The sequence below is a fragment of the Palaemon carinicauda genome, chromosome 4 (assembly GCF_036898095.1).
Source record: "Palaemon carinicauda isolate YSFRI2023 chromosome 4, ASM3689809v2, whole genome shotgun sequence".
Classification (NCBI taxonomy): domain Eukaryota; kingdom Metazoa; phylum Arthropoda; class Malacostraca; order Decapoda; family Palaemonidae; genus Palaemon; species Palaemon carinicauda.
Window position 1 is genome coordinate 109393492 of NC_090728.1, and position 22310 is coordinate 109415801.

At 45.6% G+C, this 22310-nt stretch overlaps 1 protein-coding gene across 1 annotated transcript in view; it reads left to right on the forward strand.

The window, feature by feature from the left end:
- The first annotated feature begins 103 nt into the window (after positions 1-103).
- The window catches only part of LOC137639608 (BTB/POZ domain-containing adapter for CUL3-mediated RhoA degradation protein 3), a 119152-nt gene continuing 96945 nt past the window's right edge, over positions 104-22310 (forward strand). The window contains exons 1-3 of the mRNA XM_068371867.1: positions 104-242; positions 14693-14871; positions 16718-16862. Of these exons, the coding sequence (XP_068227968.1) occupies positions 104-242; positions 14693-14871; positions 16718-16862 (463 nt within the window). The remainder of the gene's footprint in view (positions 243-14692; positions 14872-16717; positions 16863-22310) is intronic.

The window sequence follows — 22310 nt, forward strand, 5'->3', positions numbered from 1 at the left end:
GGAAAGGACCATTCTACTATTATTCCAAAATTTAGTAATTTTGGTAACACGAGGAAACTTCGAATCCTTCGTGTTACCCAAATTCCAATAGAGATAAACTAAGATGATCTATATAAAGCATTTGAGTGCTATGAATGTACATATAAAAGAAATAAGGATGAAACTTGAAGATGAAAATTTGGATTCATGGATATCTTACAGTAGTTATGACAGTAGTTATGACAAAGCATTTAGTGCAATAAGTAACTTGAATATTAAAATTAATAACTTGAATGTTGCGGCTGCTCTGCCATAAGGTGCCAAAGGATTTGGATGTATATAGGCCAGCCGATTGATCAGAAAAAGACGTGGATTTAGTTATGCCCTCCCAGAGAAAGCCAAAACCACCAATGTGGCTTATAGCTGAATCAAAGGGGGTTACAGGGAATTATTTTAAAATATGCAAATTGATTCAGAAAAAAAGTAGAAACTATTGCAGCGGGCGATATATCTTGTTTTGGAAAAAATAGTTTCCTAATCCATGCTAAATCAAGTACACAGTCTGTAATAATGTCCAACATAAAATCATCTAATGATGATATTAAGTTAGATGCCAAACCCCACCCAAATTTTAGCTGTGGAAGGGGAGTAGTTTTTAACAGATCTGTATGAATTTACAGAGGAGATACTAGCCATGTGTCCACTAAATGTATGGAAAGTTCACAAAGTCCTAGGTACATCAATGATAATCCTTACGTTCCAGGATGCTGATGTACCTTTCCATATTATTGAAATCAAAATGATTAAAGTAAGACCATTCAAGCAGAAGTCACTGCTGCAATGCTTGAATTATTTTAAATTTGGGCATTCATTTAAGATTTGCAAAGATGAGAAAATGTATGGTATTTGCCCCAAATCTTACCGTGGAGAATGTACACTTGGAGCCAGGTGTTTAAATTGCAACTCAAATCATAAGTCCACAGACAAGAGGTGCTAGCTATGTAAGTTGGAGGAAGCTGCCCTCAACAAATCGAATTTAGAACATATAAGTGTGGGACATGCCAAAAGACTATTAAATAAATCAAATACCTATGCTAAGGCATTAAAATCAAGCTTAACTTAGTACTGCCAATAGCTCTAGAAAAAGAAGTATACCATTCGATAAAATATCAAATAGTGAGGTAACCATATTACCTCCTGAGTCTTTACCACGGTGTATAAACACTAGGGCATTGCCCATTGCTGTACAGCCTTTATCCCCCATTACAAAAACTAGTACAAACCTCTCTCAGGCCATGTCTTTGCCTGATTTGATGGAGGTTCCACTTAAGACCAACTTACCTGATGCACCTGTCGTGGGAAAGGTGCAAAAACCTGGAATCCCACCATCTATTAATCGTAAAAGAGAGACACCTCCATCTCTCTCTCCCCCCCTCCATTAGAAATAAAGTTATGTCAACTAAATTTAATGTTTTGTCTGTTGATGTTTCTAATGAATCAGAAGATAAACTGAATAAATGAGAAATACAAGTTGAGGTCTACCATCCGCCTCAACAAATACAGTAGGGTCCCGAATTATGCGAGAATTTGGTCGACCAATGACCCCGCATAAGTGGAAAATCGCATATTTCGAAACGACTAACAGAAATAATTCCATTAGGGCCATGGCAACCAGCAACTTGCCTATTCAAACGTGTTTACTACCCATTTCCAATACTTTCTATTTACTCTACTGTATTATTTTATAATATTAAATTGTTCTTGTAAATAAATCAAACATTTAATATACTTGAAAGTTCTAATAACTTGAAAAGGGTTAAAATTACAACCAGGATGTTTGTATATTTCCTGTTATAACACGACCTAAAATACGGAAAAATTTTGATAGTTTGTCATGTCTATTGTATGAAACGATTGGTGAATAGCAAAACCATCACTGTAATTTTGTTATTATCAGTGTTGTTCAACCTAATTTTTCTTAGAACTTGAAAATAAATGAAATGAATACCATTTATATAATGTTTTTCGTAAAGACGCCGCCTGAAACGGAAACTTTCCATTTGTTTGCTTTACGCTCAATCTTCGATCATAATAAACGAATGCATTTAACACGCATGATCAAAGTGATAACTAATGATATTAAAAGCTTTTAGTAAATATTATGTTATTACAAATATTTTACTTACCATATCCATATAAATTCCTACATACTTACCAGAGTAGGAAAAGTGTCTTTATGCGTTTAATCAACAATAAGAAACTGCCGCTAATGACAATAATTTACAATAATTATAAACTGTTACGAAAAGTAATTGTCCATTCCATATCCAAAATACTTTTCCTAACCTCAGTTATAAGTCAACTTGTATCCACCTCAATTATGGAACCGTCAGAAAAAATATAAAAGTAGAAGAAAGTACTATACCGGTTTTTAAAGTCATCGAACTTTCAAGTTACCGCTATAACGTTTGAGAAGAGAGAGAGAGAGAGAGAATTTTTTTTCGTTTCGTATTTAATTGGCACGAGAGAGAGAGAGAGAGAGAGAGTGAGTGTGTGTGTGTGTGTGTGTGTGTGTGTGTGTGTATCTTTATTCTCTCCATTTCAACCTCAATTATTTTGGGACAAGGAGAAGGTCTTGAGTCGATATGCATCTTTTTCGGATGCCATAAGAAGTTGCCTTCAGTGGTGGTACGATCCAGTCAAACTTCCGGATGGTCACTCCTTTTGAACAGAGGATCTTAGACCTTGTGTTGTGTCTCGTCGCCTCTGCTTCGGGGTGGGAGCAACACTATACAGTTGGAAGCTTCGGGACTTTGGACAGAGGATCAGAAGAGCTTCCTCATCACCCAAAGGAACTGTTGACAGTCCAGTTGGCTCTCCAAAAGCTTTGAAGGGTCAGTTTGGAACAAAGTGGTGCAGGTCTATACCGATCACACCACAGAATTGGCTTTCATTGCCAAGCAAGACGGAACCCACTCGAGGTTCCTTTACGGGACTGAGAGGAGTCTTCTCATCTGGGCTAAGGAGAAGAATGTATTCCTTCCAACAAGGTTCTTTCAAAGAGAGAAGAACTTATGGCAGAACAGTCTCAGCTGGAGAATGGATACTCCATTGAGAAATCTGCAAGAATATGTGGCAACTTTGGTGTTGTTCTTGTATAGTCCTATTCATGACTTCGCAGACAAAGAGACTAGAAACTTACTGGTCGCCAGTGCCAGATCTCGAAGCAGTCCGCATAGACGCTTTCGTGTTAGTCTTGTCCAATCTGGATGTGTACTTTTTCCATCGTTCTATTTCCTTTACAAGGTGACACAAAAGTTTGTGTCACACGAAGGGACCAGGTGATTTTAGTGGCTTTCCTTTGGCCCTCAAGAGGATGGTTCACAGAGATACTGGAATGGATGGTGGACTCTCCTAGAAGTCTTCCATTAAGAGTAGTTTTACTCAGACAACCTCTCTTGGAAAGTTACTTTTCAAGTCTCCAAGCTCTTCTTCTAGCTACCTTCAGCCTTTTGAAAACTCACAGGAACTAGAGGTTTTTCGAAAGAGGCAGCTAAGTCTTTTACAAGAGCAATAAGGACTTCTACCATCAGGATTTATCAATCCAAGTGGGAGGTTTAGAGAATGTTGCAGAGTCAACTCTGTTTTCTCTTCCAGTATCTCTACAACTCAGATTGCTGACTTCCTGTTTTACCTTCGAAGGGAGCTCATTTGTTCATCCTCTTCCATCAAGGGATACAGGTGTGTTAGCAACTGTTGTCAGGCATAGTATCTTGGACCTTTTGATTGATAAAGTCCTACAGGAACTTCTCAACTTGTTTGAAACTTCAAACAACCAGGATTCACCAGCTTGGATTCTGAACTTAATCCTGAAGTTCCTTATGAGTGACAGGCTTGAGCAATTGCATTCTTCTTCATTTTAGGGACCTCACGATGAAAACTATTTTTTCTGTTATTCTTGTGACAACTAAAAGAATCAGTTAATTCATACGTTTAGTAAAACATTGGCTTTCGAGATAACGAAGCTATCTGCTCATTGCAGTTAGGCTTTCTCGCCAGGAATGACCGCCTTTCTCAACCTTGACCCAAGGTTTTTGAGTTTCCGAATTTTTTGGATATGGTTGGCGAGGAGTTTGAGAGAGAGTCCTGTGTCCAGTAAGAACCCTGAAGTTCTACCCAGGCAGAATGAAAGTTGCGAGACAAGTCGAAAGCTCTTCGGTGCTCGATTAAGAAGCCCTCGTTAATAGATGTCAAGAATGTCCTTTCATTCTTCATCAGACTCTTATAAGAGAGGCTCATACACATAACAGTGAGACTGGCCTCAAGTTTTTAAGGTCAAGACGCATGAGGTTAGTACTATAACAACTTTATTGACCTTCAAGCAGAATAGAATGTGGTGGAGCATTAGGGACACAACCTTTTGGGGGAGTAAATCTGTGTTCACTTCACACTATTTGAATCGTGTCCAGACTCTTTATGAGGACTGCTACACTCTGGGACCATTCGTGATAGCGAGTGCAGTAGTGGGTGAAGGATCCACCACTATGTTCCCATAATCCCAATAACCTTTTCTTCTCTTGGAACTTGTATTTGTTTTTATGGTTGTTTGTGGAGATTGTGTCAGTCTTCCTCAATCATTGATTTTAGTCAGGTGGTAAATTTTGTTCCTTGAAGAGCGCCCGGAACGGGTTATTGGAGGAGGTTCTGTCATAATGAGGTATATACACCGGTTTGACAGTCCCTAAGAGATCTTCAGACCCCTGGGAGGATCGCTGGATCTCATAAGGCTAGCAGACATAATGAGGCAGAGAATCATTGAAGTCGGCTTCCTTATCAGGTACGAACCCTTAAGTTTGTTTTAATTAACTTTTAAGCAGAATTTCAGATATACTAGCTGTTTCTAACCCTCCACCAAAGGTGTTAATCAGCTATATATATACAGTAACTACCAAGTAAGACTTATGTTTAAAAATGAAATTTTCATTATAGAATAAATTTTTTAACATACTTACCCGGTAGTTATATATAATTAGAAGTCCCACCCTCCTCCCCTCTAAGAGACTAGAGGCATGGAATATATGAGGGTTCCTGGATTGGTTCCTAGGTACCTCGATAGGGCGCAGGGGTGGTACACCTGGCTATCCAATCGGCGATTGGCTTGAGTTTTGAATTTTCTGCCGTGACGTCAGGGACGTAAGCTATACAGTATATATATATACCGGGTAAGTATGTTCAAAAATTTATTTTATAATGAAAATACCATTTTACTGAAAGAGAATTTGATTCCGCACTTGCTCATTGCAACGATACAGCCCCTGGACCCGATGGAATTCCATATGCAATGATTAAACATGTACATTTTAATACAAAGTTATTTATTTTAAGCATTATTAATAGAATAGGGCATGATCATAGTTATCCAAGTGGTTGGGAATTAGCCAGTATTTTAGCCTTTTTAAAACCCGGTAAGGACAAGTTTTTAGCAGAAAACTATTGACCGATTGCATTGACATCTTATGTAAAATTATGGAGAAGATGATCAATGTAAGGCTGATGTGGTACCTTGAAAAGAAGGGTATTCTATCACCCATTCAATGTGGATTCAGGAAAATGCACTGAACAACTGATGTTTTGATACGACTTGAGTCCTCTATTTGTGAAGCCTTTGCTTCCAAACGGCACCATGTGACAGTCTTTTTTTTTTTTTTACCTTGAAAAGGCATATGATACTACATGGAGATATGGTATACTTAAAACAATTCATGACTTGGGATTGAGAGGAGAGCTGCCACTTTTTATTCTGTCATTTCTTTCACATAGAGTTTTTCAAGTGAGAGGGGTGGGAAACTATCAGAGAAAATGTCAGGAAGGAGTTCCTCAGGGTAGTGTGCTGAGTGTAACCCTTTTTAGCACTAGCAATTGATGGGATATCCTCGGTCATTCCCCGGGATGTTCTCTCAACATTATTTGTCGATGATCTCTCCATATCATTTGCTGGAGCTAGAATGGCAATGGTTGAGAGAAAACTAAAACTCTCAATTGACAAAATTATCCAGTGGGCCGATATGAATGGATTTAAGTTCTCGACAAGTAAAACTACTATTGTACATTTCTGTCGTATCCAGGGAGTACATCCAGACCCAGATATATACATTAAAGGTCAACGGATCCCATGTATAAGTGAAGCTAAAGTTTTAGGTTTGATATTTGATTGTAGGCTTACATGGGTTTCTCACTTGAAAGCGTTAATAGCTAAATGTCTTGAGGCTTTGAATCTTTTAAAAGTATTGTCCCATACATCATGGGGGCAGACCGCAATACTATTTTAAAATTATACAATGCCTTAATTTTTTCCAAAATTAATTATGGATGCAAAATATACTCCTCAGCCACCCCAAGCCGGTTAAAAATATTGGATTCTATACATCATACTAGTATTAGATTGTCCACAGGAGCATTTAGAACCTCCCATATCCCAAGTCTCCTTGTTGATGCTGGAGAGTTCCCTCTAGACCTTTACCGAATGTCTTATATTATTCGGTATTGGTTTAGATGGCAAAGACTCCTTAATTCTTCAGCCTTTCTGACTGCAAGCCTTGTAAGGCACTCAACATACTTCGAGCTGCACCCAAAATCTCCTCAACCTTATGGCTTTCAGGTGAAACAATTATTAAACAGTCTTGATATAATTAGAATTAAGGTGCTTCCATTGAAGGTATCATCAACGCCTCCATGGAAATTACCTGAGGTATCTTTTTGTAAATACTTTTTGTTCCGTAACTGAAATACAAACTGCGCTATTTAATATTGGTAATTACTTTCAGCATAGCTGAAATGACGAGCCATTAGAATTTTAACGAGGGTTTACTACCCTATCGCTAGTTAGCGGGGGGGGGGGGGTGGTAGGGGGGGTAGCTTGCTTAAAAAACCCCCCCCCCCACACCTGTGCTTGAGCTCACTTTGCTCTCGGCTCGGGTGGTAGTCGGATGTGTCTGCTGTCACCCTCGCCTTCTTTGACAGCCATTGCTAATACTTTTTGCTTTTCCCTTGACAGTGTGTGTGAAGTTGGCCTCTGCTATGCGTAAGTGTCCTGGATTACCTGACCGCCCTTGTGGCACGTATATGTCGGCGATCGAGACGGACCCCCACACCTTATGTCCTTACTGTAGGGGCCAGCAGTGTGATAGGAATAAAGTGTGTGGTTAATCTAGGGTGTGGTCTACCTCCTAGTGGGAGAGGTTTTCTCGGTGCCGGAAGAAGTACAGTAGTCCAGATTTCTCCTTCGAAGGTTTCTTTGAAAGGAGAAATTCCAAAGGGCTCTTCTTCCGTGGCCCAAACCTCCGCCGAAGCTCCCACTCGATCGGTATCTTCCGAGATACTGTCGAGTGGTAGCGTAGGCCGTAGTTCTGTTGACCGATCTCGGGGTTTGGGAGAGGGAGTTGCCTCCCATAGCGAGGCAGCTCCTCCTCCTCCCCCGGGTTTGGGAGAGGGAGTTGCCTCCCATAGCGAAGCAGCTCCTCCTCCTCCCCCGGGGGAGGATTTAAATATGCCTGTTTCTAATAGTGATTTGTTACAGCTTTGGGCTTTCTTGGGGGCTTGAGGGTTCACCCTCCAAGGAAGCCTTGTTTGACATGATCAGGTTGGGGGCAGCTATCAAACAATCGCCGACTTTAGCAGAGGTTGATCCTCTGTCTATCGTCGACGTTGTTGTGGCAGAGGCTTCCAGTGAGTTATATCAAACCTCTGCTTGTGATGTTCCCAATGTAGCTGAAGGCTTAGTTCCCCCCTCCGAACATCCTTCGAGGGAGGAACTAAGTCCAACGGTCTCTCCTGCCGCTGATTCTTCCCCTCGGGGGAGTTCACTCACAGAGACTCCTCTTCGGAGGACTGCTGATGGTCAGCCCGCTGATCCCACGGCCCCCAGAGGGCGTATAAAGCGTAAAGCCCGCCTTCCTTTACCTCACAAGGGTGTTAGGAGGCGCCTCTTCGGTTCATCATCACCGCAGTCCGCCGCAGAGGAACCTCGCCGTTGTTCTCCGACTCTACCAGCTACATCCCTGGACCTCTCTGCAGATCATTCGCAATCTCCTTTGATGGAAGGTCGTCCTTACAAAGGGCACGCCTACCTTCCACCCGCCAGACCTGCTGACCTGCCGTTGCCCTTCCTGGCTGCTGACGCGCTGTGGGCGCTAACACATCCCGTTGTAAAACGGGCGATGGTCCCTTCGGGGCATTAAGGGCTTTCGCACAAGTTAGTGTACAAGTCCCTTACGCGCCAGGTCTCCCCTGCGCGCCAACAATCACCTGCATGCCAACAATCACCTGCGCGCAAGCGCTCGCCTTCAGACGGAGTTCCTGCTAAAGCGTGCCAGCGCTCTCCTGATCGTCAGCGCGCTACTGCGCGCCCTCATCCTGCTGCGCGCCATGCGCGCCTTCGTTCTCCAGTGCGCTAGCGCTCACCTACGCGCAGGCGAACGCGCCAACGATCTCCTGCGCACCCACGATCTTCTGATATGGCCGCAGTGGGGAAGTTAACCTCTTCCCCTGCTCGCCAGCGCTCACAAACGCGCCATCGATCGCCAACGCGCCATCGGTCCCCACCTGCGCACCATCCTTCACCAGCGCGCCCTGCGCGCCCACGCCCATCACCACTGCCAGATGTGCGCTCTTACGCGCCCACGCAACGGATATGTCTCCTGCGCACGCGCACCCAACGTTATCGCCTTCACAGGCTCTTCGGGCAGAGCCTGCGCGCCCGCGTGAACAATCTCCTTCGCGAGCGTGAGCGCTTGTTCATCCTTCAGCGCACCCTCTGCCATCTCCAGCCCGTGCCCCTGCGCGCCATCGCTCGCCTGCGCGCCCCTCCCCATCGCCTGCGCTCGTGAACAATCTCCTGCGAGCGAGCGCCAGCGCGATCCCACGCGTGAGGCTGCAGGACAACACGCGGCCAGGTCATCATCGTCACGTCCCCCCCCCCCAAGCGCAGAACAGCGCGTTCGCTGGTGGGAGAGAGGATTCCGGATAGGTCCAGGGACTTTTCGCCTTCATCTTTTCAGGCAAACCCCCCTTTGGTAACTCCTCCTAGGGATTGAACGAGCCCCTTCCCTCCAGAGGGAGTTTCTGACAGCGCAGCTGTCAGTCAGCAGCCTTGGTTTGGGTCCCTAGTCAGAACGGTCATGCAGGCTTTTAAGCCTGTTCTCTCTGAGCTGGGCCACAAATCATCGGCAGGTTCTACTCCCTTGAAGAGGAAGAGAGGAGTATCTGACGTGGTAACTTCTCCAAGAGCGAAGCTGAATCCTCGGAAGGCCTCCTCACCCCCCCAGACTTTCACTCCCTCCCCTTCAAACGAAGATTTCCCCGTCCTCAGGGGAGTCACGCGAGGTGAGGCGTTCCTCCATCGCACCAATGAGGGAAACCCCACCTCGCGCTGGGAAGTCTTCTCGGGTAGGGGTGGAGAAGAGCCTCACACCATCACTGCTGGAGTCCTTTGCCTAAGTCATCCTGAAGGATTAGACCGGAGCCAGCCAAGCACTCAGAGAACGTCCTCGAGTCCCCCCAAGAAGAGCCTTTGGGGATAGGAGACTTCGCTGCTAGCCCTTCAGGAGGGGAGTTGCTGGAGTCAGAGCATGCGTTCTGGCAGGTTCTGACCCTCATGAGGAATCTCAATGGATTTGCGGATCCGGAGATTCCCCCTCGTGAGGGTAAGGACACGGCCTTGGACCGAGTCTTTGGTACTCAAAAACCCTCTAAGGCCAGCGCGGCTTTGCCCTGGTCTCAGGGGTTAAGAGTGCCAGAGACAAGGTCGAAGGCCAGCTCTCCGAGCTTGCCTCCTCCAGCCGATCCAGCGCCGGCAACAAACTCCTCCCGCCTCCTCGAGTCCATCAGAGGAGGTACTTTGACATCATGGAGGAGACTTGTTCAGCTCTTCCCCTACACCACTCTTTGGGAGAGCTTACCAGGGGAGTCCCTCTAGAGAGACACTCCAACCGGCAGGTCTCATTCTTGGCAACGGAGATCCTTAGCCAGGAGAAGGTAGCGAAGTGTGCCATGCAGGCAATTTCGTGGCTGGACATCTGGCTAGGGTCTCTGGGCATCCTGTTACGATCAGAGGACTTGTCCAAAGAAAGTACCAGGAAGGCCATGGAGACCTTTTTAATCTCAGGCACTCGTACAATAGAGTTTCTAGCCCACCCAGTCTGAAACTTGTGGGCTAATACCATCTTGAAACTTCGAGATGCGGTGTCTGAGAGATTTCATCAAAAGGTCCCCAGTACCGAGAGCAGTAGTCTCAGACATTCTTCCATTATGGGGAAGAACTTGTTCGAGCCTAAGGACGTGGAGGAAGTCCAACCAGGACTCTCTCCTACATAAACATCGAAGGCCTGTAAACCTCCAGCAACCCAGCAGTCACGTCCTACCAAGACCACGAAGCCGGCAGCTACAGCGAAGACAACGGTGTCTAAGCCCTTTCCTGTCAAGGACAAGAAAGGCAAAAAGTCCTCTAGGGGAGGAAAGAATCCTAGAGGGAGCGGCCGAGGCCGCAAACGCTAGGATTGGCAGTCCTCCTGCATGTCCACCAGTGGGGGGATGCCTACAAAGTTGCGCAAACAGGTGGCAGCAACTTGGGGCCGATTCCTGGACGATTTCCGTAATCAGTCAAGGATATCGCGTCCCGTTCACAACATCTCTACCTCCCCTGACAGCGAATCCAGTGTCGTTGAGCTCCCTTGCCATGGGATTGGCAAGGGTGCAAGCCCTTCCGGCAGAAGTCGAGACCATGTTGAAGAAGGGCGCTCTCCAAGAGGTCGTCGACGGGTCCCCAGGCTTCTTCAGTCGACACTTTCTTGTAGAGAAGGCGTCTGGAGGCTGGAGACCAGTCATCGACCTCTCAGCTCTGAACAGGTTTGTCAAGCAGACCCCGTTCAGCATGGAGACCGCAGACATGGTCAGACTTGCAGTGAGACCGCAAGACTTCATGTGTACACTGGACCTGAAGGACGCATACTTCCAGATCCCAGTCCATCCGTCTTCAAGGAAGTACTTAAGATTCACCCCAGACAACAAGGTGTACCAGTTCAAGGTGGTGTGTTTCGGTCTCTCCACAGCACCACAGGTTTTCACCAGAGTGTTCACCCTAATATCGTCGTGGACACACAGGATCGGCATCCGTCTCCTCCGTTATCTAGACGACTGGCAGATCCCAGCAGACTTGGAGTTAGCCCTTCTTCGACACAGAGACAAACTTCTGGGACTTTGCCAGGATCTGGGGATCATGGTATATCTCGAGAAGTCTTCTCTGCTTCCCACTCAAAGACTGGTATATCTAGGTATGATCATAGACACCAATCTCCACAAAGCCTTCCCATCAGACGACAGGATAGCAAGGCTGAGGAAGGTCGCAAGTCCTTTCCTCAGACGAGAAGAGCTTCCAGCCCAATCGTGGTTATGTCTCCTTGGTCACCTCTCATCCTTGGTCCGTCTAGTTCCCAATGGTCGCCTCAGAATGAGATCCCTCCAATGGCGACTCAAGTCCCGGTGGAATCAAGGTCACGATTCCCGGACGTCATGATCCCTAAGGGTCCTGCGGAATAGACGGACCTTCATTGGTGGGTGACAGACGAGAACCTACGAAGGGGAGTGGATCTTCTCCTCGTCCTCACGGATTTGATGCTGTTTTCGGACGCCTCAAAGAAGGGCGGGGGGGGGGGGGGGGCATGTTCTGCATCACAAGACCTCAGGCCTGTGGTCAGAATCAGAAAAGTGACTCCATATAAATCTGCTAAAAATGAAGGCCGTATTCTTGGCCCTTCAACAGTTCCAACAATACCTGGCAGGTCACTCTGTGGTGGTGATGAGCGACAACACCACAGTAATGGCTTACATCAACAAACAAAGAGGTACCTTTTCAAAGCAGCTATCCCATCTCGCAGTAGAGATACTGAGATGGACCGAAGCCCACTCGATTCCACTATTGGCTCGCTTCATTCCAGGCAAGAGGAATGTGCTCGCCGACAGTCTAAGCAGAGCATCTCAGATAGTGAGTACCGAGTAGTCTTTGGATCATCTAGTAGCCAACAAAATCCTGACTTTGTGGGGTTCCCCGAATGTGGATCTGTTCGCTACAGCGCTGAACTTCAAGCTCCTGCTATACTGCTCCCCAGTCCCGGATCCCAAGGCACTCTGGCAAGATGCCTTCCCACAACGGTGGGACAACATCAACGTATACGCCTTTCCCCCATTCTGTCTGATGAGGAGGGTGCTCAACAAGACCAGAATATCGGTCAATCTCTCAATGACCCTTATAGCTCCGCTATGGCATCACGCGGAATGGTTTCCAGACCTTCTGCAACTCCTAACGGAACTTCCGAGAGAATTCCCTCCACGACACGAGCTACTCAAACAACCACACGCCAACATCTTCCACAAAGCCGTAGCTTCGCTACGACTTCACGCCTGGAGACTATCCAGCATCTCCTCGCTGAGAGAGGATTTTCACAACAAGTTGCAAACAGGATGTCTGGACACCTGCGAAGGTCATCCGCATCTGTCTACCAGGCAAAGTGGAGAGTTTTCTGTGGTTGGTGTCGTGGAAGGGGTATCTCTCCACTCGATGCCATTATTCCAGCAATAGCGGAGTTCTTTGTGTATTTGCTGGAAGAAATGCGCCTTTCAGTCTCAGCAGTGAAAGTCTATCGCTCAGCCTTAAGTCTAGCCTTCAGGCTGAAAGGAGTGGACATTTCTTCCTCGCTGGAACTTTCCCTACTAGTACGAGGTTATGAACTTACCTGTCCTCAGTCGGAAGTGAGGCCTCCTCCATGGAACGTGGTTCGAGTTCTCAGGTCTCTTAAGAGACCTCCCTACGAAGCATTACGCCAGGCTTCAGATCGCCACCTAACTTGGAAGACGGTGTTCCTACTAGCTTTGGCCTCGGCCAAGCGAGTCGGTGAACTTCATGGTCTCTCTTATGACATCGCCCATTCAAGGGGATGGGGTGAGGTAACGTTCAGATTCGTCCCTGAGTTTGTTGCTAAGACTCAGAATGCGTGAGTGCCAGACCCTCGGTTCGACTCTTTCCAGATTTCGAGTCTTCGTTCTGTAACAGATCACCCAGACCATCTTCTACTATGTCCAGTAAGGAGTCTGAGGCTATATCTCAAAAGAACGGCTGCAGTTCGTCCCCAAGTGCAGCCATTGTTTGTGAGCACTGGGAGAACTAAGAGGAGGGTTACCAAGAATACCATCTTGGCATGAATTCTTAGGGTGATTCATGTGTCCCTGAATCCTGACCCTCCTCCGTCACGTCGCCCTAGAGCACATGATGTCAGGGGCGTAGCTACGTCCCTCGCCTTCAAGAAGAACTTTTCAGTGACGTAGGTTCTACAAGCGGGGGTGTGGAAGCATCAGACGACCTTCACAGCCCACTACCTGCAAGACGTGACCCACAGGAGGCTCGATACGTTCTCTATCGGCCCTGTGGTGGCTGCACAACAACTGGTTTAAATCAGGCTCCTTAATGGACAAGTAGCTGAAGGTTGAGGGCATTGTTACCCGGTTTTAGTCTGCATGAATGAAAAGGTATGTCTGGCCCTTATTCTTTTCTTCATCCTCCCCAAGCAGCATCCTGGGTTGTCTGCACAGCTGACCTCAAACCACTGCAGGTAAACCATGTTTCCTTGTGTTCCTAGTATTAAGCTAATACTGTCATGTCCCCATACCCTGACGAGGTGGTATTGGGAGAGTCCTAGCCTAAAGTTTCCATCTAAAGGACTACAGGTCAACTTCCTAGGACGAGTCACACTTCATACCTTCACACACAGCTTACGTAGGCCGCAGCCCTTGCACAGCAAGGTTCTAGCGAAGTGCAGGAACTCCTTATTGTTGAGTGCTGACACACTCAGATACTGAGTCCCCGGGCAAAGCCAAAAGCCAGTACTGGCTGGGACTGGCCACCCTTCCTAATGGGTGAGTCACCCATATTAAATAGCGTGGTTTGTATTCCAGTTACGGAACAAATGACAAATTCGTAGGTAATTTGTATTTTTCCTAATTATACAAACCTTAGCTATTTAATCAAACTTGCCCGCCAGCCCTATCCCCCGTGAAGTCCTACCTCTAAGCAAAGTGAGCTCAAACACAGGTGTGTGGGGGGGGGGGGGGTAGCAAGCTACCCTCCCTACCCCCTGCTAACTAGCGGTAGGGTAGTAAACCCTCGTTAAAATTCTAATGGCTCGTCATTTCAGCTACGCTGAAAGTAATTGCCCATATTAAATAGATAAGGTTTGTAGAGTTAGGAAAAATACAAATTACCTACGAATTTGTCATATTGGAGATAAGAAGAATATGACTGATGTAGAATCCAGGTTTCTTTTTATGGAACATGTTGCAGAACATAGGGGATCGACTTTTATATATACTGATGGCTCCAAATCTGATGCTGGCGTTGGAATTGGAGTACATAGTAATAATTTTAATTGTAGAGGTGCACTTCCTCTAACAGATTCCATATTTACTGCCGAACTGTATGGCATACTAACCGCTATTGAGAAAAAAGTGTTGGAGGAGGAGGGTAATTTTACCATTTCTAGTGATGCAAGGAGTGTTTTTCAAGCTTTAGAAATTTTTAATTCTAGTAACCCTCTAGTTTTAAAGATTTTAGAATGGCTTTTTATTATTGAACTGAAAGGTATATTGGTTAGATTTTGTTGGGTTCCAGGACATGTAGGTGTGTCTGGGAATGAGAAGGCAGATTTACTTGCGAAAAATGTGGCATCGGAGTTGATACCAAGAAGGTATCCCATTCCCTGTAATGATTTCCTACCTACCATCAAGAAATCGTTTTTTAATAAATGGCAACAGCACTGGGATAGTCTAGATGGCAATAAAATGAGACAAGTAACAATTGTCATATCCCCTTGGAGGTATGACATGATACCTCGAAAATTGGAGATTGGTCACATGGTTGACATGAGTTTCTTGTGAAGGGCCAACACCAACCGTATTGCGACGACGGTTTAGTACCTTTAACAGTGAGGCATTTGTTGACCGAATGCCCTAATTATAATAACTTAAGAAATAGATATCTGTTTGAGGCTCGAGGTGAGGATGGCAGGTTCATCCTTGCCAAGATTCTTGGACATGATGTGTCGTACTGTGCGAGCCGCATTTTTAGATTTGTTTCAGAAGCAGGTCTTCTGAAAACTATTTAACTTCTATAATGACATCTTAACGTCTATGGTTTTAATAGAATATCCTTTTATTTTTTATATATAATAAATTATATCGGCATCAATGACCTTAGATGTCAGGATGCCAGAAAACTTTCAATCAATTAATCCTCTCCCCATAGGCTATTGATGCTCTTTAAGGGAGCATCAAAAGAGAGATGGGGCATTCTCCTGCTACAGCTCATGTCCTCTGGGCTATGGTCCAAGTCAAACTAGCAATATCACATAAACCTCCTGGAGTTGAAAGAAGTCTACTGTACCTTGCTCTGCAACATTTCCAATAGCTCCAGTTACCTGTTGAAATTTTGCGATGTATAAAGAACAATGCGATCTCCTTGTCAGCTAGGTTCATACATGACAAGAGGAATGTGTTGGCAGACAAACTGATCAAGAAGAATCAGATAGCTTGTTCCGAGTTGTCTTTGGACCCTTGGATAGCGAACAAAGTGATGATTTTGTAAGGTTTGCCGACGATAGACCTGTTCCGGAAGCTTCCATTGTACTGCCCTCCACTACTGGACTCAGAGGCAGTCTTCCAGCACGTATTCCAACACTTGTGGGCCCATCTGAACATTAATGTGTTCCCCCCCGTTCTGCCTAATGAAGAAACTCTACTACAAGGTGTAATCATCCTCCAGCCTGTCTATGACCTCGATAGCTGCATTGTAGCAACCTGCAGAATAGTTCCCGGACCACCACCACCTGCTGACAGAGGTTTTGAGGGAGCTTACCCTCCTCCACGACCTACTTAACTAACCCCATGCCTAGATTTACCACCAGGCTCTGGATCCCCACGTCTTCACACCTTGGCCGAAAAGCCAAACTTGGAGGCTCTCAGGCTGGAAAGGGGCCGCGGCTACTCGTCCTGCACCCTCACTAACTGGATAACTGCTTGTTATCCAACTTGCTTGAGGGTACACTCGGGCACAATATTCTATCTTGTTTTTCTTCCTCTTGTTATTTTGAAGTTTTGTAGTTAATATATGAAAGATTTGTTTTCATGATATTGTTATTAAACTTATCTTATAGTTTATTTCCTTTCCTCACTAGGCTATTTTCCCGGTTGGAGCCCTTGGGCTTATAGCCTCCTGCGTTTTCAACTAGGATTGTAACTTAGCAAGTAATAATAGAAGTAGTAATAATTATAATAATCATGACCAACTCCGGCTTGCGGTGAACCAATCTCCCTGATTAAAGGACTCAAGTTTGTATGGCTAGGAAAAATAGAAATTATTTTTGAAATAAATTTTTTTTCATCCATTAATATAATTAAATTATAAAATAAAAATTTTCCATATTGCATAGTCCCTTGTTATATCAAGTGTCAGTTGTTTTAATCTTAAAAAAAAAAGTCCTGAACCTGTAATTTAGGGTAAGTTTTTGTTTTGGCTCTTGCATTTAAGTGTTTTCTGTAACTGAAATTTTTTAATCTTTTAGGTATCTATTTTTTGTTTTTGCCCCTGAAAACCTTACAAGGAGCATGATGTAATTTTTATTATTGTATTTTCTCTTAGGTTATTAAGGGGAGCCCATCTCAGTATGTCAAGTTGAATGTTGGTGGCTCTTTGCATTATACTACCATTGGTACTTTAACCAAACATGACAATATGCTAAGAGCCATGTTTTCGGGACGCATGGAGGTTCTGACAGATTCAGAAGGTGAGTACACGAGGGTTACTTTACAGTACTTATGAAGGAATAATTGCCTTTTCCTAGTCATTTACTATCTCCATTCTCATTTCATACATACACAGTAGATGTGATTAGTCATTGTAGAAATCTGTATTCTCAGTAAATTGGGAAAGACCAATGATTAATCAGGAAACCCATTGCAGATTAAATTTCAGCATTAAATAATGTAGAATCTCACATGTACCCTTGGGATATTGAGAAAAAGCTTGAAAAGCTTGTTAACCCTCTTCAGTACGATGACGTACATTGAATGTCAAAACATGCCAGGTGGAAGGGTGTATTGACGTACCTGGAATGTCACCTACAATTAAAAATCATGCGGAAGTTGAAATCATTTGTTTATCCTACCAAAGAGTACAACATATGTACGTATACAGTATCTAACATAAGAATATTTTGCTAATAAGGGATGCCGGCCAGCTAATGCTGTTTTTTATGGATAAGACGTTGACATTCATAACACTTCATAACTGGGCTTAAGACATCTCCAAACTGCATAGGATTTTTGCCTCTGACCTTCCGTTTTGCGACGCCTGAGTGATTTGTCCTGAAAATTAGTGTTTTTCAAATTCTATCACCTCCCTTGATACTTATTATTATGGCCTGGGATTATTACCCTATATATGTAGACCTCCAATAAAATTAGTTTTTTTGTGTAGATATGAATTTCATTATGGTAAAAAAAAAACATGTAGATCAGTGAAAAATCTAAGAAAATAATTATAAAAAAAAGGAAAAAAGGGCTCTATTTTATTGTTTTTATAATGTCTCTTTGGGTTATATACCAAATTTAAATGCTACATCTTTTAAACTAAGGGAGAATTTTGAATTTGAAGGTCAATAAGTATAGTATTGAGGTACGGTCATACAAAGTTTTTCTTTGTATATTTATAAAACCAATTTTAATGAACCATGATTATTATAATTTTTTTTTTTTTTTTTTTTTTTATATTAATAAACCTAAATGATGTTTGTTTCATAACTGGAATACAAACCACGCTATTTATTAGGGGTTGTATTTTCGGTGGAGCTGAAATGACGAGCCATTAAAATTTAGTGAGGGTTAACTACCCACACCGCTAGTTAGCGGGGGTAGGTGGGGGGGTAGCTTGCTACCATTCCCGTTCACACACCTGTGATTTAGTCACTTTACTTTTGGCTCAGATCGAGAGCGGTTGTTTCCTCTCTCCCTCCTCGCCTATTCTGGACTGCCATTAATTTTTATCTTTCACCTTACTTTTTCTTATACTTGTATATATATGGAAACATTCTTAATGTTTATGTATATATATGTGTATAGAAAGGTGGTAAGTTTCCTTTTCAGAGTTTGTGCTGTGTGTGATCATAAACGACAACGACTCTTGTGTTGTAGCAAGGCCAGCACAGTTCCACTTTGTGGGGAACGTCCTCTCCTACTCTGGTCCATCAGTCTTTCCGTCGGCATATAACCATTAACTCGGCCGCTGCAGGGGAATTGTCATTGCCTAGACCCTCTTCATTCAACTGTTGTCTTCGCCTTTCCTTTTTTCCTACGGGAAACATGGATTCTGAGCGAAGGGAATGTGGCCTTTTAAAGATTGACTACAGTCTCTCTTCTCGAGGTCGTTTACCTTTACTACAACAGCGTACTATTGGGGAAGCTCCTTACCCATGCGCGGGTTAGGTTGCTCTTCCGATTGTTTGTCTCAATTATTTTTAGTGAAAATATAATCATATTTTAACTTTTCAGCCTTCTCCGTGGGGAACACTTCTCTTCGGAGGGTCAGTGGTTCTCACTATCAGTGAATATTCCTAGCTGATTTAAATAATCGTAATTCTGTTTTTATTACAGTTACTCCGCTCCCCCCTTCTCCTGTGGATGTCGACTGGGGAAGGAAGGGCGCAATACTTAATTATATGCTTTCCCCTCTTCGGAGTTCCCCCTGGTGAATTTAGATAATTAATTTTTTGTCGGCGCAATACTTATTTTATGTTGTTCCCTCGGGGTTCCTCTTTGGAGTTACTCCCTAGGGAATTTCTGTTAAATAATTAATTAATTTTATTTTTTCCCTGTTAACTATGCAGTTTTTCTTCGTTCAACTAAGAGTGCCAACGAAGCAGAGCTGTTCTGTTCATGCCTGGGGAATCTGCTGTTACTGCCGTCCCTAAGAGGACGTCATCATTGGCGTCATCCCTTCTCTTAGAAGTACTCCCGTGACAACATGACCAGCACTTCAGATCATCTTAGAACGCTAAAGGAGGTTCGCCTCCAGTGGTTGGACAACTTCCCTTCCGAGGGAAGATTCCTCCCCAGGTGTGAGGTTGTTTCTCCCTTCAAAGGGAGAACTTCCCACTCTTAATAAATTCATCGTCTCCGACTGCTGTTGCTGCCTTCGCCCAGACTTCTCTCCCCCCTTGCTGAGTTTCTCTTCCTTCAGGGGTGGAGCACGGTCTTGGCAAGTCTCTCCTACGAAGTGTTCACCTCTCTCGTTAGCGAGAGAGGCCACTCATAGAGGCTCCTCTTCGGAGGATCGCTACTGTTAAGGTCAGCTTGCTGATCCACCGGCCCTCACGGGGCATCACCATAGGTGTCTTCTAGTCTCTTCTACGAAGTGTTCACCTCTCACGTTCGCGAGAGAGGCCACTCATAGAGACTCCTCTTCGGAGGATCGCTACTGTTAAAGGTCAGCTTGCTGATCCACCGGCCCTCATGGGCGTCATCACGGGTGTCTTCAAGTCTCCTCTACGAAGTATTCACCTCTCGTTCGCGAAAGAGGCCACTCATAGAGACACCTCTTCGGAGGATCAAGCAGACTTACCAGCGCAGCAGACCTACCAGGACCTCAACCTTGTGCTGCAATGTAGTCCTTTGGACTTCGGTCCTGGGCTCTTAACACGGACCTTTTTTACGGTCCCCATCGGTGGATGCTCGCCCTTCCAAAGGGCACATCCCAGTTCCTGATCGTCCCGCCAGCTGACCTACTGATCCACCAGCGCAACCTTGTGCTGCAACGTAGTTCTTTGGACTTCGGTCCTGGACTCTTACCACGGACCTTTTTTAGGGTCTCCATCGGTGAATGATCGCCCTTCCAAAGGGCACATCCCAGTTCCTGATCGTCCTGCCAGCTGACCTACCGATCTACCAACGCAATCTTGCGCTGCAACAAAGTCCTTTGGACTTCGGTCCTGGACTCTAGTGCAGACCTGCTTACGGTCCCCATCGGTGGATGCTCGCCCTTTTTTATTTTTAAAAAGGGCACATCCCAGTTCCTGATCGTCCTGCCACTGGTCATCCTACCAGCTGACCTGCCAACCTACTAGCGCTACCTTCGCGCGCGAGCGAGTCTTCCGCTCTCTGACAGTCTTACGCGCGCGGGTGCCGATGGTCTCTCGCGCGCGCGCGCCAACAGTCTTGCACGCGCGCGCGTGCCAACAGTCTTGCACGCGCGCGCGTGCCAATAGTCTTCCGCGCGCGGGTGGTGATGGTCTCCCGCGCGCGCCCCGATGATTTTCTGCACGTGCGCCCCGATGATTTTCTGCACGCAAGCCAATAGTCTTCTGCACGCTGGTGCCTATAGCCTCCCGCGCGCGCGCTGATGGTTTCCCACGCATGCGCCGATGATTTTCTAACCGCGCGAGCACCAATGCTCTTGCGCGTGCGCCAATAGTCTTGCACGCGCGTGGCAACAGTTCCGCGTGTGCGGGCCGACTTTCTTCCCCGCACGGGCGCCTAGGGGATTTCGCGTGCGCACCAACAGTATTGCGCGCGTGCGCTCAGACTTTATTCTGCGCGCGGGCGCCGATGGTCTCCTGCACGCGCCCCAACGGTCTCCTGCACGCGCACCAACAGTCTTGCGGGCGCGTGAGCTCACCAACAGTCTACCGCGCACGCGAGCCAACGGCCTTATGCGCATGCACACTTCAATAGTCTTCCGCACTCGCGCACCAACGGTCTTCACGTAGTACTCTCACGCACGCGCCAATGCACCCACCTTTGCGCAACCAGTCACACGCTTCGGCGCATTCTAGGGAGAATGCACAAAACTACACAGTGCCTGACTGGGTGCCAGCGCTCTTCCTCACTTTACTGCGCCCTCCTGCGCAGTTACGGTCCCGGATCCAATGCGCCAGCTCTTGCCAAAGAGTCAAGGCTCACAGATCCTATACACCAGGTCTTGCCTAAGAACCAGCGCTTGCCTGCTCTCCAGGCAGATATTAAGCACCAGCATCATCCTGTGTGCCATAGCTCCAGTACTCTCCTACACACTCACGCAATTGTCAGTAAAAAGGAATAAAACTTTTTGGACAGGTCATCATTGCCCCATTCCTCCCTGCAAACACATAAACATTGCCACTGGGAAAAGAGGAATAAGGCTTCACAGGAGGATTCAAGATCCCGAAGATTCCATCCTACAAGGGGAATCGAAACGGGGAATCCTTGGTTCCGGTCTCTTCGGAAGTTTCTTTTTCCTTGACAGACCACCGTCGGCAAACAGGAAACCATCAACAGACTGATCTCAAGATCACTGTTTGCTGATGGCTAGTTCACAGTTTACTGATCGCTAGGTCGCCGATCACCAGATCGCCAATTGCTAGCTCAATGTTGATCTTTGACCTCTAGTCCCTCCAATGACTAACGATCTCCAAATTGCTAGCATTTCCAATCACCGATTGCTAGTCAATAACCAGTCATCAGCTTGCTGATCACTAGATCACCGATGGGCAGCTCATCGTTCTTCGATCATTGAACTCAGCTCGCTGATCTGTGACCAGCCCATCTTCAGCTTGCTCATCTCTGACCAACCAGGGGGGACCACAATCAGCTTGCTGATTTTGAACTCACCATCGGCTCACAGACCAGCGATTCATCGGTCATCGGCAATTTGCCAGCAGTTCGTGACTCGAACTTACTAGTCAACCGCTTCCTGTAGTTCCTAGATCAGAAGGTATACAACATACTTCTCGCTAGTGGCCGTTCTCCATCACACTAAAGTGATCGGCAAACGTTTGACAACCCTCATCAACGGCTTGCCGACAGGGAACTACTTGCGAGCACTCTCCAACTGCACAGTAACCACGATACCCAACGGTTAACCATTGATTAACATTTGTAAGATGATTCTATTCTAAGGAATAGCATCAATCCCATCAGGGCGTATGGTAAGGTTAAGTTTGCCTTCCTTCTGTTAGTTAAAGAAATTCTCTTTCAGAGAAGAATTCTTACACTGGGTATCGCGCCTGATCCTTTACGACACGAGTCAAGACTCCAGCGTCGACAATCTTCCATGCAAAAGGATCAGCAAGGAGCTGCCCCTTTGGGTCGATGTCCACACCATGTTGGAGTTCGAACAAGGGCTAAGACCTCAGGTCTTCATTTGCACTCTGCACCTAAAGGACACTTACTCCCAGGTCCAAACCATCCATCTAGGAAGGTTG